This window comes from Colletotrichum fioriniae (genome assembly GCF_027942845.1).
Source record: "Colletotrichum fioriniae strain IMI 355084 chromosome Unknown scaffold_13, whole genome shotgun sequence".
NCBI classification, from domain to species: domain Eukaryota; kingdom Fungi; phylum Ascomycota; class Sordariomycetes; order Glomerellales; family Glomerellaceae; genus Colletotrichum; species Colletotrichum fioriniae.
The window spans coordinates 848572-863991 of NW_027076849.1; the positions used below are offsets into that span (position 1 = coordinate 848572).

Below are 15420 nucleotides of genomic sequence, written 5' to 3' on the forward strand. Positions count from 1 at the left end.
CAAAATCAAATCAACAATCTTCATGATCTTCCGCTCCAACTTCGGGAGTCCCTTCAAGCTGCAATCTGTGTACGCATAGCGTTCAATGGTGCACCTCCACTTGTGTTCCCGACTACTTCTTCATCCGCTTCTCCAACCAGATTGAATCCATCATCGCCGTAGTCGGCCACCAGATCACTCTCGCCATCGGCACTAGCATTCAATTCCATATCATCCATTCGAGCAGCAGCCTCGCTGACGCTCGCGGTATCACTATACGGATACCCAGCTAAGCCCTCCGGCAGTGTGGTGAGAGTGTTCGAATCATGGTTCTTTCCCACAGGCCGCTTCTCTTCCAGTGTTCTCTTCACATCATCATGCATGTTCTCCGTGATTTTGTCAAGCAACCGCTGAGTCTTGGCGTCGGGCACACTAGAGTCGGCACACTCAAAGACTCCCGGGAGACGCCAGTTTGGATAGAGGTTGAAGTGACTCTTCCTCACTTGCATGCGATCAGGGTGCGCGCCGAAGTAATAGTTACACAGCCTGCAAGTAGGCTTGCTGCTGCCAATGTACTTCCAGCTGTTGAAGTAGTCTCTTGGATGCTGCAGGTCTCTGCTCAGCAGATAGCTGTGAACGAGTATTTCAGCGTGAACACGCGGCCTGAAGGTGCGCTTGCCGATCTGCCTCTGGATGATGCTATCCAGACCGAACTTTTGCATCTCGACGGCATGCTGAAGGAATTCTTGTCGCTCCTCTTCTTCATCATCTGGAATCATGTTCTTGATTATGGATGCCGCGGTGATAGACTTGGATTTTGTCATTGGTCTTGCACCATCTTCGCTTGACGGGACAGCAGTGAACTTGAAGTCTTGAAACAGCTTCGGTAGGCGCTCATGAGTACCAATCATGGCATCTGCTGCCTGACGGAAGGAGAGCAGTCGCCCAAGATAGTGCCGCAACTCGGACCAGGACTTTGACTCGGAGATTTCTCCATCCTTGGCGTTTCTCATGATGGCCTGATCGATCTGAGTGTTCTTGATAGCCATAACCCCTTTGATTAGCTTTTCGCAATCACTCAGGACTATACTCGGGTCAGCCGTGCTCTTTATTCTGCTGAGCCAATTCACTGCACTCCTTTGGTAGACTTACACTTGTCTTGAACGCTTCCGGATGTAAGATCCCGTGGAAAATCTGCCTTGTCCTTCAGAGTCAGAAGTTCCGACTTGAGGACTGTAATACAGTCAGTGTCAGCATAATGGAGGGAAATCGATTACGAATGGTTCTGTTACCTTCCGTAGCCTCCCGTCTGTCACAATCGTCAATACAAGCATCTAAGTATTTGACGGCATTGTCTAGATAGATGCCTAGACGTGGCAGATTGAACAACAGTATCTTCCAAAGGACCTGCTTGGCGAGGGCCTTGGGCTTGAGACCAGTGGGATTCTTGCCTACAAGAGTAAGTAAATCTTCAGCGAACTGCTGAGTATCAGACAGCTCATCGGCGTCTCTGTGGTTGGACGCGAAGACAAAATCTGGGCCGTCATCTCCCTCGAGGACGGTGAATGAAGTGACCGTTTGGCCACCACGTTCATTGTCGCATATCTGAGCAAGCTTCTCCACAAAGGAGCGAAAGACCTGAGCCTGCGTCGCAAGGGAATCGTTCTCCACCTTCGGGTTACCGTTGAAGACATCTTGACCGGCACGGCAAGCTACTTGCAAGGCATACTCGAGAACGATAGGTTCGTAGAAGAGCCGGCGGTGGTCTACGTCAGTGGGTTGGACTTCGGGCGTTGCTTGTTGATTCATGGTTGTGGTGGTCTTTAGGTGCGTGGAGCTTGTGGTATTGAGCAATACTGAAAAGATAATATCAAACCGTCCAGCAGAGATGATTGTGCTGATGGATGGATAATAGTTTCGAGAAATGCGACCGAAGTGATCAAGAATTCGAGCCTTTTATAGCTGAAAGGCGTTTCCTTTTGACCATTTCATCATCACAGGCATATCCAATCACTGACTACGCAACACCGAGAAAGGAATTCGCTCCCGATACTCTAATGTTCTTCCACTTTCACTCACGCAGCACCAACATCGATCCCATGGACATCTACTTGCTTCGTGATATCGCATGATGCAGTTGGAAGCACACCGGGGCTGTCCAATCGCGTGTAAGCCTCAAAATCAGCACACTAGTTACTTTTTCTCAGAGCCTGCTTGAAACCCCTGCCACAGCAGAGCCACGCCCAGTACGCGACCCGAGGCAATGAGGCGGTTGAATTTGGGTCGCCATGCAGCACTGTCCGCAGTGACAGGCTCAGCATCGTCACCACCTACCAGAGAAAGCGTTCCCGAATTTTGGCATTAGCGTAGAGTTCAAATGTGAGTTTCGGCTGTCCACACCCAATTCAGGCAAAAATATGGGCGCATATTAAATGCAGAGATACTCGAGTATCAATTTCCAACATCTTGCAAGGCTTTTAATCGAATGTAACGTACTAGGTACTTGGTGTCAAGGCCCTATAGATATGTATATGATAGAAAAAAAAGCAAAGAGTTGACCGACGGTGTGGCTACATCTCTCGGTGCTCAAGCTGGAAATCCAACTCGGAGCCTGTCGCCGAGTAGCTGTACTAATTAAATATTGACCTTTAACCTATCCACCATCCAGCCAGTTTGACCTGACAACCGACCTAGGAAGGCGCCTGCTGTGCTGGCGACAGGAAGTTAGTCGGGCTGGTCTATTTGGGGCCGTTATCACGGTATGTTTAGTTGACCTCGTACGAATACACGTATACGGGGCCACGGGATGGTTCACTGGATCTGGCGCGGCCCAAAGGGGAATTGGCAGGCAGCCGGCAGGCAACCGAAGTGAACTGTCGTCATTGACACCTTGCCGCATATGTCGGCAGATCTTTGACCATCCAACATGAGATATGACACCGAGAAAATCCAGCAAGTTCATAATCTGCGTCTGCACGAATTACAGTATGTCCCACTCACACAGGCTGGGAAACGATGATACCCTTCGATCGGCCTCCCGCGTCTTGGAGGGGTCAACTTCCGACTTATCCTTTTTCACCAAACTTCTCCTCAGTCTTGTATTCTGGCCGAAGAAAGTAACTATCAAGTACTATGCAAGATGAGTTGTTTCATCGGAGAGGGGAACTTGCTTCATCAAGCGGTGGTCACGTATATGTCCTTCCCTCTTCGACATTCAATTTAATAGCCCGGAATGATACATAGAATTCCAGTGAGAGCTTTAATAAGAGAGGATATGGCCAGCTCACAACGTACATTTTCATATATCCCCTGTAGGTAATTACTCATTATAGCCAAGCATTGGCTTGACTCAGAGAGTCACTGGCAAGAGCACATGTACAAGTAGCACCGATAAGCCGAAAATAGGTCTTGAAGTAATCGCCGTAACTGATGACCGCTACGTTTTAAGCTGCGATCGGTTTCAGCCAAGTGGGATGTGAAATATTCCACCATTTCCAGCCCATTAGCCAGCCGCGAGGCTGCCCCTCAAATTGGTGATGAATTTTACCGGCGGCGGCAGAGTGGCTTTACCCTTCAGCTCGTCTCACTTATGACCTGATATGGACCTGCCACCACTATCACAGGCAAGTGCAGATCGAAAATCTCTATTCTTATCAGCTTGTACACCTGAGTACTTTCACATCAGCAGGTTGTTTGCGGTGGTCATTTTTGATATCCATCGTCCCATCCTACGCAGCTGAAAGTGTTGGCGCTAGCAGTTGGTGTTGAAATCAGCTGGCCTGAAACAATGTTCCACTAGTGAGCAAACCCGTACATCAGCCATGAACGCTTGCGGCTTAGCAGGAAGAGTTGGCGAGAAGTCTAGTCGTGGATGATCGTGGAAATCTGCTACTTAGCTAGATCTCAAGCAAGTGAGGTCTTGTTTAAACACTGATAAGGAAGAACTTCATAAATCCGGCCATAGCCTACATCTTACTCGTGGTCTTACTATGTCTAAATAACAAACCTCTTCACCTGTGATAGCCCCCGAGCCACGCCAATTCTCATAGTGTCGGATATATATCAATTGTTGTCCTCTACACATTGATCCTTTCATTCCATCGATATGGATATCGAGCCCTTGACAAATATCAAAGACGTTCTCTACCACTGGATTGAAAACGACGGGGCAACGAAACGGAACGGGGTGGTGAGGGGCGACCGTGTATTCGACACAATTCAAAACGCCTACTCCGAGAGAGGCGGGTGGGAGGGTTGGGCTCAAGTCGAGATCGCCCACATCATAAAGGCAAACTACACAAGCCTGAGCGTCACTCGCGAGGACGGGGTCTATGATGGCAATACCAAGCGATCAGATCTCGTACTGGATAACGGGTTCGGTACCCGTAACATCATCGAGCTCAAGTGCCAACGAGGCAGCGCAGATGCCAACCCGGCGTGGATTGTGCAGCAGGTCCTTGATGATGCACACAAGCTTCAGCAAACCCTTAAGCCTGAGTTCCGACCGGCCAAGTGTTTCGCGGTTGGCATTGCAGTCACGCCGGAAGCAATTGAGGCATTCAGAAACCCGGCTAATTGGCGCGGCGTCACATGCAACTGGCAGGCCTGCAAGAACAACCGCATCATTACATTCTGGGTAGAGACGGATGTTGAATAATAATTGGGGGGAAACATGACAAAGCAGATCGTTTTAGAAATTGGCGTAGAAGACATCAATCTCAACTATATTTCAGAATGTGAGAGTTATGACCATAAACATAAGACATGTCATCTTGTTGCAGTATTATATTGGAGCAATTACATCACCCGAAGAAGTCCTTCGAAATTGGTGATTTTAACTACCTATTCGGCTGGTCGCGATGTTCAGATTCTCAGGGGCATACCGAGCCTTCGTTGGATAGGGGTAGACGACCAGGAAGGAATTTGTTCTGTGCGATCACGGCGTCCTTGGATTCTCAAAGGAAACAGGGTCTTGATAAATTACTTATTGTTGCCCTTCACAAAATGACGCACATGAGTGATAACACTATCTAGCAGTTGGCGGGATGCTTAGGCACAGGTATTCAACCCAGCCAATGCCTGAGAGATGATCCTGCAGAGGAGTTCGAGCTATGGAATGAATCAGACTACCAGATCATCTTAGCATAAATACCATACAATGATGCTCGTCACCTTTCGTGGCCCAATAATGCTCATCCATCATATCTGCGCAGCAAGTAGAAGCAGTTGAGGACTTTACGTCTATGTTATCCTGATGGCGAGTCAGACTGGAAATACTTCACGTAGCAAGTGCTTGTATGTATTCATCGTTCATAAGTCATTTTCTTGAAACTTCCAGCATTGGAAGCACATTCTTCTAGCTAATTACAACGATTCAACCACAACGCCCAATGCCGCACTCGCTTCCTTGATCTTCTCCTCCTGCCAAGCGGCACTTTCTTCCGGCAGGACGAAACTTGAAAAGGCCTCGCCGGCATTTTGAATCAGAGTCTCGATACCCGGGCCATTCGTGAAGACGGTGGATCTCACGAACCGAGAGCCGTACTCCAATGTGAAGGCCTGTCCTGCAGAGACCAGGAGGGTCTGGCCCTCCCTGACCTCAGTCCATGAACCAGACTCCTTGAGCTTGACTCTCAAAAGACCCTCCTGAACACAGAAGCAGTGGTCCACCTCGGGGAACGTTAACCACCGAGCAAGCGGTGACTTCTCATATAGCTTTGAGGACTCGAGGCTGGTGATTGCGAACTTGCCACTGCACTGGGAGGCGTTGATGAACGGTCGTGAAAGAACACCACCCAAAATGTATCTGGGGCCGGTGTTGGCGCGGAGGAAGTACGGCTCCAAGGGGCCGGGGAGAACGTTTTCTGACTCTTGCCAGTCTGCGACTTCGGGAGGGGTGTAGTTGCGCTCAAAGTTTACATCAAACCGGTCCTTTGCGGCCATGACCTTGGGGATCAACAGGCTCTTCAGGTCGCGGTTGTCATTTTCTGGCACGATAATACCCTCGTACTGCTCCGCAACGTAGCGGAAGAAGTCAACCCAGTCTCCCGGTGCAACCAAGCCCAGGGTTTCTGTGTGAGGGCCGAGAAGCTCGGGGTTATGTACAACTTTCTGTTATCGAATTAGCTGCGAATGCCACAAGTGCGGAGTGTTGGTGAGACTTACAGGAGGAACATAGGCAAAGTCGCCAGGACCCATGATTCTGCACTTGTCGCCGTTCCATAGCTTCAAGTATCCCTTGGTCACCAGGAAGACGTCGTGCGCCTCGGCGTGCCAGTGGAAGCCAGGCGCATCAGACAGGACGGCACCGCTTGAGAAGACGGCGATGCCACCGTTGGTCTGTTTTGACGAGGCCAGAATTCTGAAGACACCCTTGCTACCTGGGATCGTGACGCGCTCACCCTCGAGCTGGTCGATAATGTAGCTCGTCCTGGCATCAGGAGGGGTGGAGAGAACGGGAATACTCATGTTGGGCAAGGTGATTGTGGGATTGTCCAATCAATGAAAAGAGAAGAAGTAATGCTGGGTGAGAAAATGTGAGTGGGGGCGTTTGTCAAGGGTCTAGATCTCTGGATCGTGGACACACAAATTGGAGACTTTGGAGTTGTTGAGGGGGTTTGCTGAAGATGGGCTCTGTTCACGTTCCGGGGATGCAAGAGGCGCCAGTCCAGCCTTTTACAGAGCTTCGCTTCCCCGCATTCTTACTCTACTTCGAATTCGACGGGAAACTATTTGACGCCGCCCACCGGGACCACATGTTTTGCTGCCCCTCGTAAAGGCCCCCCAGCCCGGCTTGTCAGTGCGGGAGTTCGGATATCCCGGCGACAGATCCGGAACAGCCCCGATACAGCAGCGGAAATCCCGTCGTTTCGAACAATTGTCAATGGAGTGGCCAACGTTCACGTTGCCACGCGGTCTCCGCCGCCCGGAAGCCCGGCTCGGTGGGAGATTCTAGCGAGCCTCGTGGGCCGCGTCTCCAGTTTGCTTCCCATTGTTAAGCTATCTAGGTTGTCCCCCGCCACATCATTACCCCGGACTTTCTTTGATTGCACTTTCTGCGTCTTCCTAATTATCACTGCCGCTGTCACTGCTGCTGTTACTCCTGAGGTCACGGTCACTGAGACAAAGCCACCTTACCAGCCAAGAACACAACCAACCAACAACTTTTTCGTCATGGCCAGCCCAACCTCTTTTCGTGCAGTCTACAAGACCATAGGGTCACAAGAGATCGATGTGGATGTCTATGCCCCGCCGCTTGGGGAAACCAACAAGGCAAAATGTCCGGTTGGTATGTACGCTCACAACCCTTGCATGGCGGGCCGCACCAGAGGTCCAATGGAGCAACTTCGGACTAACAATCGTGTTTCTAGTCATCAATATCCACGGAGGAGCATTCCATCTCGGCTCCTCCAAGATGGTCAACAAGGACCAAGTAGCTGACTGCCTCAGCAGAGGCTGGATTGTCATAGCCCCAAATCATCGTCTGTGCCCTCAAGTCACGCTTCTGGATGGGCCGATGAGAGATTGTCGTGACCTCCTGGGATGGGTGTATGATGGTGGCCTTCAGAAGGCCCTTGACGCTAATGCTGATGGATCATATGCCGTTGACACTGACCATGTTTTTGCGTTTGGAACGTCGTCTGGCGGCACTCTATCTCTTGCCTTGGTAAGTTCATGCATCTTAATGTCTGCAGGTCATTACAATGACCAGATTCAATCCATGCTAATACCAGGGTCACATTACAGGGCTTTGGAGTTGACCGTCCCGTTGCTGGAATTTATGACATGTACGGGCCTAGCAACTTCACACACGCATTCTGGGAGAAGCCGTTGCCGCACGTGGCAGCAAAATTGCCCAAAGGTCTCACAAAGGAGTTCATGGACAAAGTCTTTGACGAAGACCCAGTGCCCATTCTCGGAGGCGTGTCACTCGAAGGTCAAGCGCCGGGGCCGCCCAACTTTGATGACCCGAGACAGGCGTTCGCAATGACACAAATAGCCACCGGCAATGTCATGAACACCATTGTTCCTGACAAGAACTGGGATGCGGTCGACCCCTTCAGAAACATCACTCCCTCTTTCCCGCCGACTTTCATCGTGCATGGACAGGCGGATACCATGGTGCCCCTTGAGCTTAGCCAAGATTTGATCAAGGTGCTGAAGGAAAAGGGGGTCAAATCTGAGCTGAGGGAAATTCCGGGCGAGGAACATACGTTTGCCGCCAAGATGAAGGTGGGATCCCAGACTTGGAATCTTCAAAGAGAAGGCTTCGACTTTTTGGAGAGCTTGATAAAAAAGTGAACCAGGGGCAAAAAAAAGGAGTTAGTTGAGCGAAAGCTAACGTAGTCAATGTGAAATGGACTCATCTGGCTCAAAAACTAACAACATGACAATTGCAAATCCGATTGAGAAACGTGGTTGGCTGCGTCAAATGAGAATCTCAGCTTCCGTTAAGCCGTAAATCATCCAAACTGTCAGTCATCGAGTTCATGCATGAAGTTCAGACTATACGAAACTCAATCGTGAATTCGGATGATCCGTACATGTGTCTGTAGTTGTAGTGTGTCTCGGTCGAATTGACAGCGGGAAGTAAACAACGCAAAACCTGATACGCAAATCCAATACTCGACCAAGAAGAGAAATACTATGGATAACAAAGTGCATCAGCTGCACACTTACGTGTCAAGCGTGACAGAAACCTAAGCCACCCACTCTTTCATGTGCCGGTCAAAACGAGTTAGCACCATCCGGGGTCCCCGCCACCCTAAAGTGTTGAAGAAAGTCTGGGGTGCAGCCGGGAACTCCGACCCATGCCCGGATCGATCCCGGTTCCAGCGTTCGCCAGGAGTCCTCAGTGCAACTGCAAAGTCGGTCAAAGTTTGATATAACCCTCCGAGTCTACTTTATCCATCAGCCCATCTGAGTTCTGGCATCGACTGACAGACATCCCATCTCATCAGCATCCCCAAATCGGCAACTCGAGTCACCGACATCCCGTCTTTGACAACTTCAGACCTCTTTGCCACCCCTGCCACTGTGCATTACGCTGGAACGTAGGCACATTTTCGAACCAGACTCCGGGTCGGCGTAACTCCATCGCCGACAGAAGCAACCCCGCGACGACCACACGGTCGTAGAGTTCTAATTCACAATGGACTCATCACCTACTTCGCCTCGCGATGACATTCGCAAGAGCGATGTTATGATCGACAAGGTCGATGTTCAGCACAATGAGGAGGTTTTGCGTGAGGCTGATCGCCACATGAGCCCCATGAAATGTCTTTGGGACAACCCAAAGGTGTTGCTGTGGACTATCTATGCCAATTGTAAGTAGTTGATCTAATAGAAACTTGTTAACTCGACTAACTCTGGGAATTCAGTTGGTTCAACTTTGATTGGTTTCGAGAACTTGGCGCTCTCTGTATGCTTGGCCATGCCGGCATTCCAGTAAGTCCTTCCACCCCCTTTAAGACTATAACGAGAGATAAGAGAACTAACCACTGTGTTTCTCCAGAATGACCTTTGCATCTGAAGTTAATGGAACACTCATTATCCCCGCCTACTGGCAATCAGCCTGGAGTGCGATGTACAATGTCATGATGTTGTTCGGCTCTCTCTTTGCCGGTTACATGCAAGATTGGTTCGGTCGTCGCTCAGTCTTTGCCTTGGCCTCAGTCATTGCTTCCGCCGGTATTGCCATCAGCTACGTCTCCGTGACACCACCCGAGTTCTTGGGCGGCAAGATTGTCACTGGTTTCGCTGTTGGTCTCTTGACTTCGACTACGCAGACATACGTTTCCGAGATTGCACCGCTTCCTGTTAGAGGCATTTGCTTGTCTATCAACACTATCATGCTCGTAAGTCTTCTCAATGTCTTTAGTTAGGTACAATTTGCAGGATATAACTCTAACACAAAACGCAAACAGAACCTTGGCATGCTCAGCGCCATCGCCGCTAGCTTTTCCCGCGTTGCCATCATGGACAAGGCTGCCTTCCGTGTCGTCTTCGCTGCCGCATGGACATTCCCCGGCCTCATCCTCCTCGGTCTCCCCTTCGTCCCCGAATCGCCCACCTGGCTCGTTTTCAAGAACAGGCACGACGCCGCCCGCAAGGCACTAGAGAGACTCTCCGGCCCGAACGATGACATCGATGCGCGCCTCGGCCAGATTATCGACAACGTCGAGACTGAGCGTCGCCTGCAGATGGAGGCCGCTTCCTACCTGGACTGCTTCAAGGGCACCAACTGGAGACGCACGCGCATCATCCTCATCTGCTTCTATATCCCCCAGGTCGCCGGTGCCGTGCTGTCTTCCAACGCCCCCTACTTCCTCAACCAGACTGGTCTCTCTAGCAAGACTGTCCTCCTGCTCGTTCAGGTCGGTATCGCGGCTGGTGTCGTCTCTGCCATTGTCAACTCCATCATGATGGGCAGACTCCGCCACCGCCCGCTCCTGTTCTTTGGTGTCTGTATCTGCGTGGCCATGTACTTTACCATGGGTGTCGCTGCCGCATTCCCCAAGACCAACGCCTCGCTCTTGACGATTGGAGTCTCGCTTGTCTTCACCTCCATCTCCTACGGACCCGCAGTGGGTGCCTCCATGGCCGTAGCCGGCGAGGTCTCCGCTTCAAAGCTCCGCGCCAAGTCGCTTGGTATCGGCTTCGCCTTCTCCTCTATCGTGTCCACCATTTGGACCATCATCCTGCCGTACCTCTTCAACCAGGACGAGCTCAACATGGGCGGTCACATTGGGTGGATCTTCTTTGTCATGGGCATTCTCATGTTGGTGGTTCTCTACTTTGATGTTCCGGGCACTAAGGGACGCACGTTTGAGGAGTTGGATATCATGTTTGAGCAGGGCATCTCGGCGCGCAAGTTTGAAAGCCACAAGCTCAACTTGGGTCCTGTGGACACCAAGTGAGTTGTTTGTGTGGCCGCGGCCCGCGGGATGTTGCCGACAGACGCGTGTGTGTGCGTTTAGTTATGGGCCCTATCTCCTGTTTTGGGACGATTTTTGTTTTGAGTTTCGAAGACTGTTTTGGTAGAGAACTGGAGCTGAGAAGAAGAAAAAAAAAACTCTATAAGCGGGTCTCGCCGCAGTTGCTTCAAAAATCCTTGTGTCCTGCAATCGCAGAAGAAAAATCCACAATTGCTTGTTGATCAACCTTCTTTTGTGACAGTGAGTCCTGACCATCTGCACGTTTTCGGCCCTTCTCGATCGATGCAACACTGGCGGCAAAGCCGACGTAAACAAATCGGAATTCCCGGATATAAGTGGAGTTTCTGTAACCCCGCACAGAGGGGAACTCATCGTTAGTAAGCAGTGAATCCTGGGAATCACAGAAAGAGTTGATTGGAATTGTCCGGATAGAAGGCATGAATGGGCCAATGTAGGGAGCAGAGAAGCAGTACACACCGACGTTGAATGTTCGTCTGATAGAATCCGGGAATAGGAGGCAGATCGAATGGAGCTGGTTCATTGATAATACGCCGAGTTATGATTTTGTTTCTCTGGACCATCGGTTCCCCTTTTTTTTGTGCGTGACTCAGTCGCATTGCCGTGATCACAGCCCAATCCCACATGAGGTTGCTCCTGAGTCAACTCCAATCTATCACAAAGTGACAAAGCTCTTGTTTTAATCCGTTCCAAAGCTAGGAATGCTTGATCTTAACAGGACATCCCCGAAGATCGGGAGACTAGGGTATCGGCTGACCAAGCTTACCAATAGAGACACACGCAATTTGCTTGAAGAACCTCTTCCCCAGTCTCCCTCGATCCGTCTCCCTCACCCCCCAACCCCCTCCTCCTAGTCTCTATCCGTAGCCTCATTGCTGCCCTCTCTCCCTGAACCTTCTCCCCGGCGTTACTACTCTACCCCACAGAAGATTCCCCGCATCTGCTTGCCGTCCGTCGTAGTACTTTGTGCGGGGGTGGAGGTCGATCGTTTGGAGCGCGCGTTCCCACGTTCCTGCGGCACCGGCAGCGTTTCGGATGCGCGCGGCGAGCACAGCAGGCGGGCTGTTTTCACACCTTTTTCCTGCATAACGCATACCCAGCTTTCCCATCCACCAAAAAGATCTCCATCGACAAACGAAAGGCTGCGGGTGTTCCGGTTCTGAAGTCATCGAACATCTGATTCTGGCCTGATACTTTTCTCTACCTCAGCCGCTTTTTCTTATTTGTTCTTGGTTCATTCTGTGCCTATGGAGGCCGCCGCTGCTGCAGAGACCCAGCGCACGACGCAGAACTCGGGGATCAAGGTCCGTCGCCCCCGGGCCGCCCGCGCATGCGATCTCTGCAGGGCAAAGAAGAACAAGTGCGATGAGTTGTATCCTTGCACCTACTGCAAGAGTATGTTTGTCCATGACGATGATGAGATCTCTCTCGCCAAAAATGCCTCAATGGGAAGGGTTCTTAGTGCTAACCGCGGAAAACTAGATCGGAATGCGACATGTGTCTACAAAGGCCAGGATATGTCAAGGAGGCTCTACACTCCAGAGTATGCGCTCCCTTAGAAACTGAATTTTGATCTCTTTAGCTTACCTCAGCGGCAACTCTTAGATATGTGAGACAACTAGAAGAGCAGGTTAAGAGCCTTTCCGCAGTCGCCGAGTCGGTGAAGGCTCAGTCAGTCGATGACAATGCCTCGGTAACCGCCACCGTCCCCGAGATATCAGAGGGATACTCCCCGGACTGCAGCCTCCAGAGACGGCCTTCACGGAGCACCGCCGCCGGCTCGCCATCAAACGCTCGGTCAAGGAACGCGGCCGGCCAAGAGATCTCCGGTGTCAACCGGCACACGCGGAACGTAGAGTTCTATGGCAGCTCATCTTCCGTCGCTCTACTCTCACACGTCCAACGAACCGGCGATGAACCAGTCATCTCCCCGGACCTAGACTCCGACGCCGGAACCCTCCTATCAAACCTGCACAACCCGGCCTTCTCGTCGCCCTCGGCAGACCAGACCCAGACGCCCGCGGCCGCCACCGAGCCGAGGTCGGCCGTGAGACCGGTGACGCACTACCCGCAGTGCCGGCACTTTCTCCAGAGCTTCTTCTCTAGCATACACTTTGTCCATCCGATCCTCGACAAGAAAATCTTCTTCGATCGGTGCGAGGAGTTGTGGTCGAAGCCGGACGTTGCGCAGCAGCCCTCGAGCTTTGTTGCGCTGTATTACAGCATATTGTCTCTGGGCGCACTCATTGGCGTCCGGGAGGATGAGCCGATTGATGGAATTGAAAACCTGCAGTGGAGCCGAAAGTTCTTTGACGAGGCGAAGAGGCGGTGCGATCAGCTGGGGATGGTTACGGACCTAGAAATGGTTCAGTGCTATGTCTTCTTGGTGAGTCTATAACTTCCCCAACTCAGAAGGCTTGACACTGACATTGTTGAAAAGGCCAAAGTGTGTCAGAACGAGCTCAATGCTCACTGTAAGTGTTTGATGATGTTGAAAACTTTCCTACTCCCCTAACTTCCGAACAGGGGCATACATGTACGTCGGTCTTGCGGTGAGAACAGCACTTGCGATGGGTATAAATCGAGAGCCTGGGCCCGACGTCAAGAAGGAGCCAGCTGAACTTCGAGCCGAGTCAAGAACGTGGTGGTAAGGATGCCAAGCCATGAGAGAGAGATGTAGATGACTGACGAATCTGAATAGGGGTCTCTATTCATTAGAAACGTAAGAATCTTGCACAGAACAAGGGTTCGGCTTATGCCGAGATGTCGGAAAGAGATACTAACCTTCTCTCCTAGAGAAATGTCCTTCTCGATGGGTAGACCAGACACACTCGGCGCAGATTTATACCACAACCGACTATTCCCTGTCATTGGCGAAGCAGACACAGAATATTCCGGCAGTCTAGAGCTGGTGGACCCACCCTCATGCGCCATCATCAAAAGTATGGTAGACTACTCCAAAATCATCCGGAGCATCTGCTTGGGGATCTATCTCCCGGAGACGACGGTACCACGAACCGTCCACCTGGCGCACCAAATCGACCAGGATCTGCAGAGATGGGCGGAAAGTCTGCCTGAGCCTATCCGCCCTACCACATCGGTCGAGCCGCGGTCGCTGAAGAGCGTCAAGGAGGCTCAGTGGATGAAGAGGCAGAGGCTCGTCTTGACTATGCGTGAGATTTAACCCTTGGTATCGCTTGCGGCTGAGTTCTTGGGCTTTATCTAACAATGCCCTGCAGGGTTTCTCAACATAAGGATACTCCTCTTTGGGTCGATAATTCTTACATCGACCTCGGCTGAGCGAGCCTCCATCCCGGGCTCGCAGGAAGGCATTCACCTATGCCTTGAGTCTGCGAAGCAGACCATCGAAATCATTTATCAGACATACCAGCATCATGACTTTTTCCGCACATGGTCAGTGCTACTTCCGATCTTGTTTATGATCGGTTTCTGAGAACGTCCTGCTAATCCCACGGTCTCACAGGTTTTACAACACCACATACACTGTCTTCGCAGCATCCATGATTCTAGTTTACGTGACACAAGAAGCGACAGAGCCCGAGGTGCAGCCTTTATTAAAGCTAGTCGGCATGGCCATTGAAATACTTGAGACTATGGATGAGTGTGTCGTCGCGTTGAGGTCGGCCAAATTATTACACAAGGCCATTCAAAAGGCGGAAAAGAAGTTTTCTGCATCGACCCCCGCGGATTTACAGATTCCTGCGATGCCACCGGCTGATGCAATGCTCCAACTTAATCACTATTGGGGCCCCTTGAACATTCTGGACAACGAGATGGATTTTGGATTCGCGATGCAGTTTGCGGACTTTGAGGGGACAAATTCGCTGTTTATGGCGCTCGATGATCCAAGATCAATGCAATAGATGCCGATCAAATGATACAATTGAAAAGATGACACATCTCCCCTTCCAGAGATCCCGAACATCTTGAGGTCACGTATGAGCGTACTCTAACTTCAGCCACTGCCTTGAGCCTTCGTCGACATTGGTCCTGTTCAATCAAATGACCGGTCATGTCTACTGGATACGTGTATCCAAAAACAAATATTGGCCATGCCTCAGCTATTACAAGCGAAAATGGGCCAACGTGACAACTCGGCGATGTTGTTTTGGAGAACTGCCGGCCATCATTGCCACAAACGCGTCTTTGGGCTTTAAATAGCGTGCATATGACCCCGGAGATTCCCACAACGCTGAAAAGCCGACAATAATGGGGGGGACCATTTGACTCTCCGGAAAAGCCGAAGACGACACGAGCCTCAACGAGGGGCAAGCCGCCGCAAACCATACTAATGCTGACAACTGAGGGGCGGTATGTGGGGGGTTTTGGAGAAACCGATCTGATCTCGCGGGGAGCCTTGCACTCTTGGAGGAGGGGAGATTCCGGGGTCGGAGAGATCGGTCGCCTTTGGCCGACATTTTTACATCATTACATGGGGAAGTGTGGAAAGCTAGCAAGTGAAATC

General features: G+C 51.1%; 6 protein-coding genes across 6 annotated transcripts; 4 read left to right on the plus strand and 2 right to left on the minus strand.

Annotated features, from left to right (window-relative positions):
- Nucleotides 1–53: 53 nt before the first annotated feature.
- Nucleotides 54–1788, minus strand: N0V96_009978 (uncharacterized protein; the record flags this gene model as incomplete). The annotated part of the gene is made up of 3 exons (XM_065758802.1): nt 54–1063; nt 1132–1212; nt 1272–1788. 3 exons carry the CDS (start codon nt 1786–1788, stop codon nt 54–56), a joined length of 1608 nt encoding a protein of 535 aa, XP_065612569.1.
- A 2296-nt stretch (nt 1789–4084) lies between these two features.
- N0V96_009979 (uncharacterized protein) lies at nt 4085–4636 on the plus strand (the record flags this gene model as incomplete). Its single annotated transcript, XM_053197324.1, has 1 exon — nt 4085–4636. One exon carries the CDS (start codon nt 4085–4087, stop codon nt 4634–4636), a length of 552 nt encoding a protein of 183 aa, XP_053045202.1.
- A 707-nt stretch (nt 4637–5343) lies between these two features.
- On the minus strand, nt 5344–6447 carry N0V96_009980 (uncharacterized protein; the record flags this gene model as incomplete). Its single annotated transcript, XM_053197323.1, has 2 exons — nt 5344–6090; nt 6145–6447. 2 exons carry the CDS (start codon nt 6445–6447, stop codon nt 5344–5346), a joined length of 1050 nt encoding a protein of 349 aa, XP_053045201.1.
- A 1074-nt stretch (nt 6448–7521) lies between these two features.
- Nucleotides 7522–8280, plus strand: N0V96_009981 (uncharacterized protein; the record flags this gene model as incomplete). The annotated part of the gene is made up of 2 exons (XM_065758803.1): nt 7522–7527; nt 7726–8280. The coding sequence occupies 2 exons, from the start codon at nt 7522–7524 to the stop codon at nt 8278–8280; spliced, it is 561 nt and encodes a 186-aa protein (XP_065612570.1).
- Nucleotides 8281–9130: 850 nt separating this feature from the next.
- On the plus strand, nt 9131–10898 carry N0V96_009982 (uncharacterized protein; the record flags this gene model as incomplete). The annotated part of the gene is made up of 4 exons (XM_053197321.1): nt 9131–9305; nt 9360–9426; nt 9494–9836; nt 9906–10898. 4 exons carry the CDS (start codon nt 9131–9133, stop codon nt 10896–10898), a joined length of 1578 nt encoding a protein of 525 aa, XP_053045199.1.
- Nucleotides 10899–12181: 1283 nt separating this feature from the next.
- Nucleotides 12182–14818, plus strand: N0V96_009983 (uncharacterized protein; the record flags this gene model as incomplete). Its single annotated transcript, XM_065758804.1, has 7 exons — nt 12182–12329; nt 12557–13320; nt 13375–13408; nt 13461–13581; nt 13636–13656; nt 13731–14107; nt 14451–14818. The coding sequence occupies 7 exons, from the start codon at nt 12182–12184 to the stop codon at nt 14816–14818; spliced, it is 1833 nt and encodes a 610-aa protein (XP_065612571.1).
- Between the last annotated feature and the right edge of the window lie 602 nt (nt 14819–15420).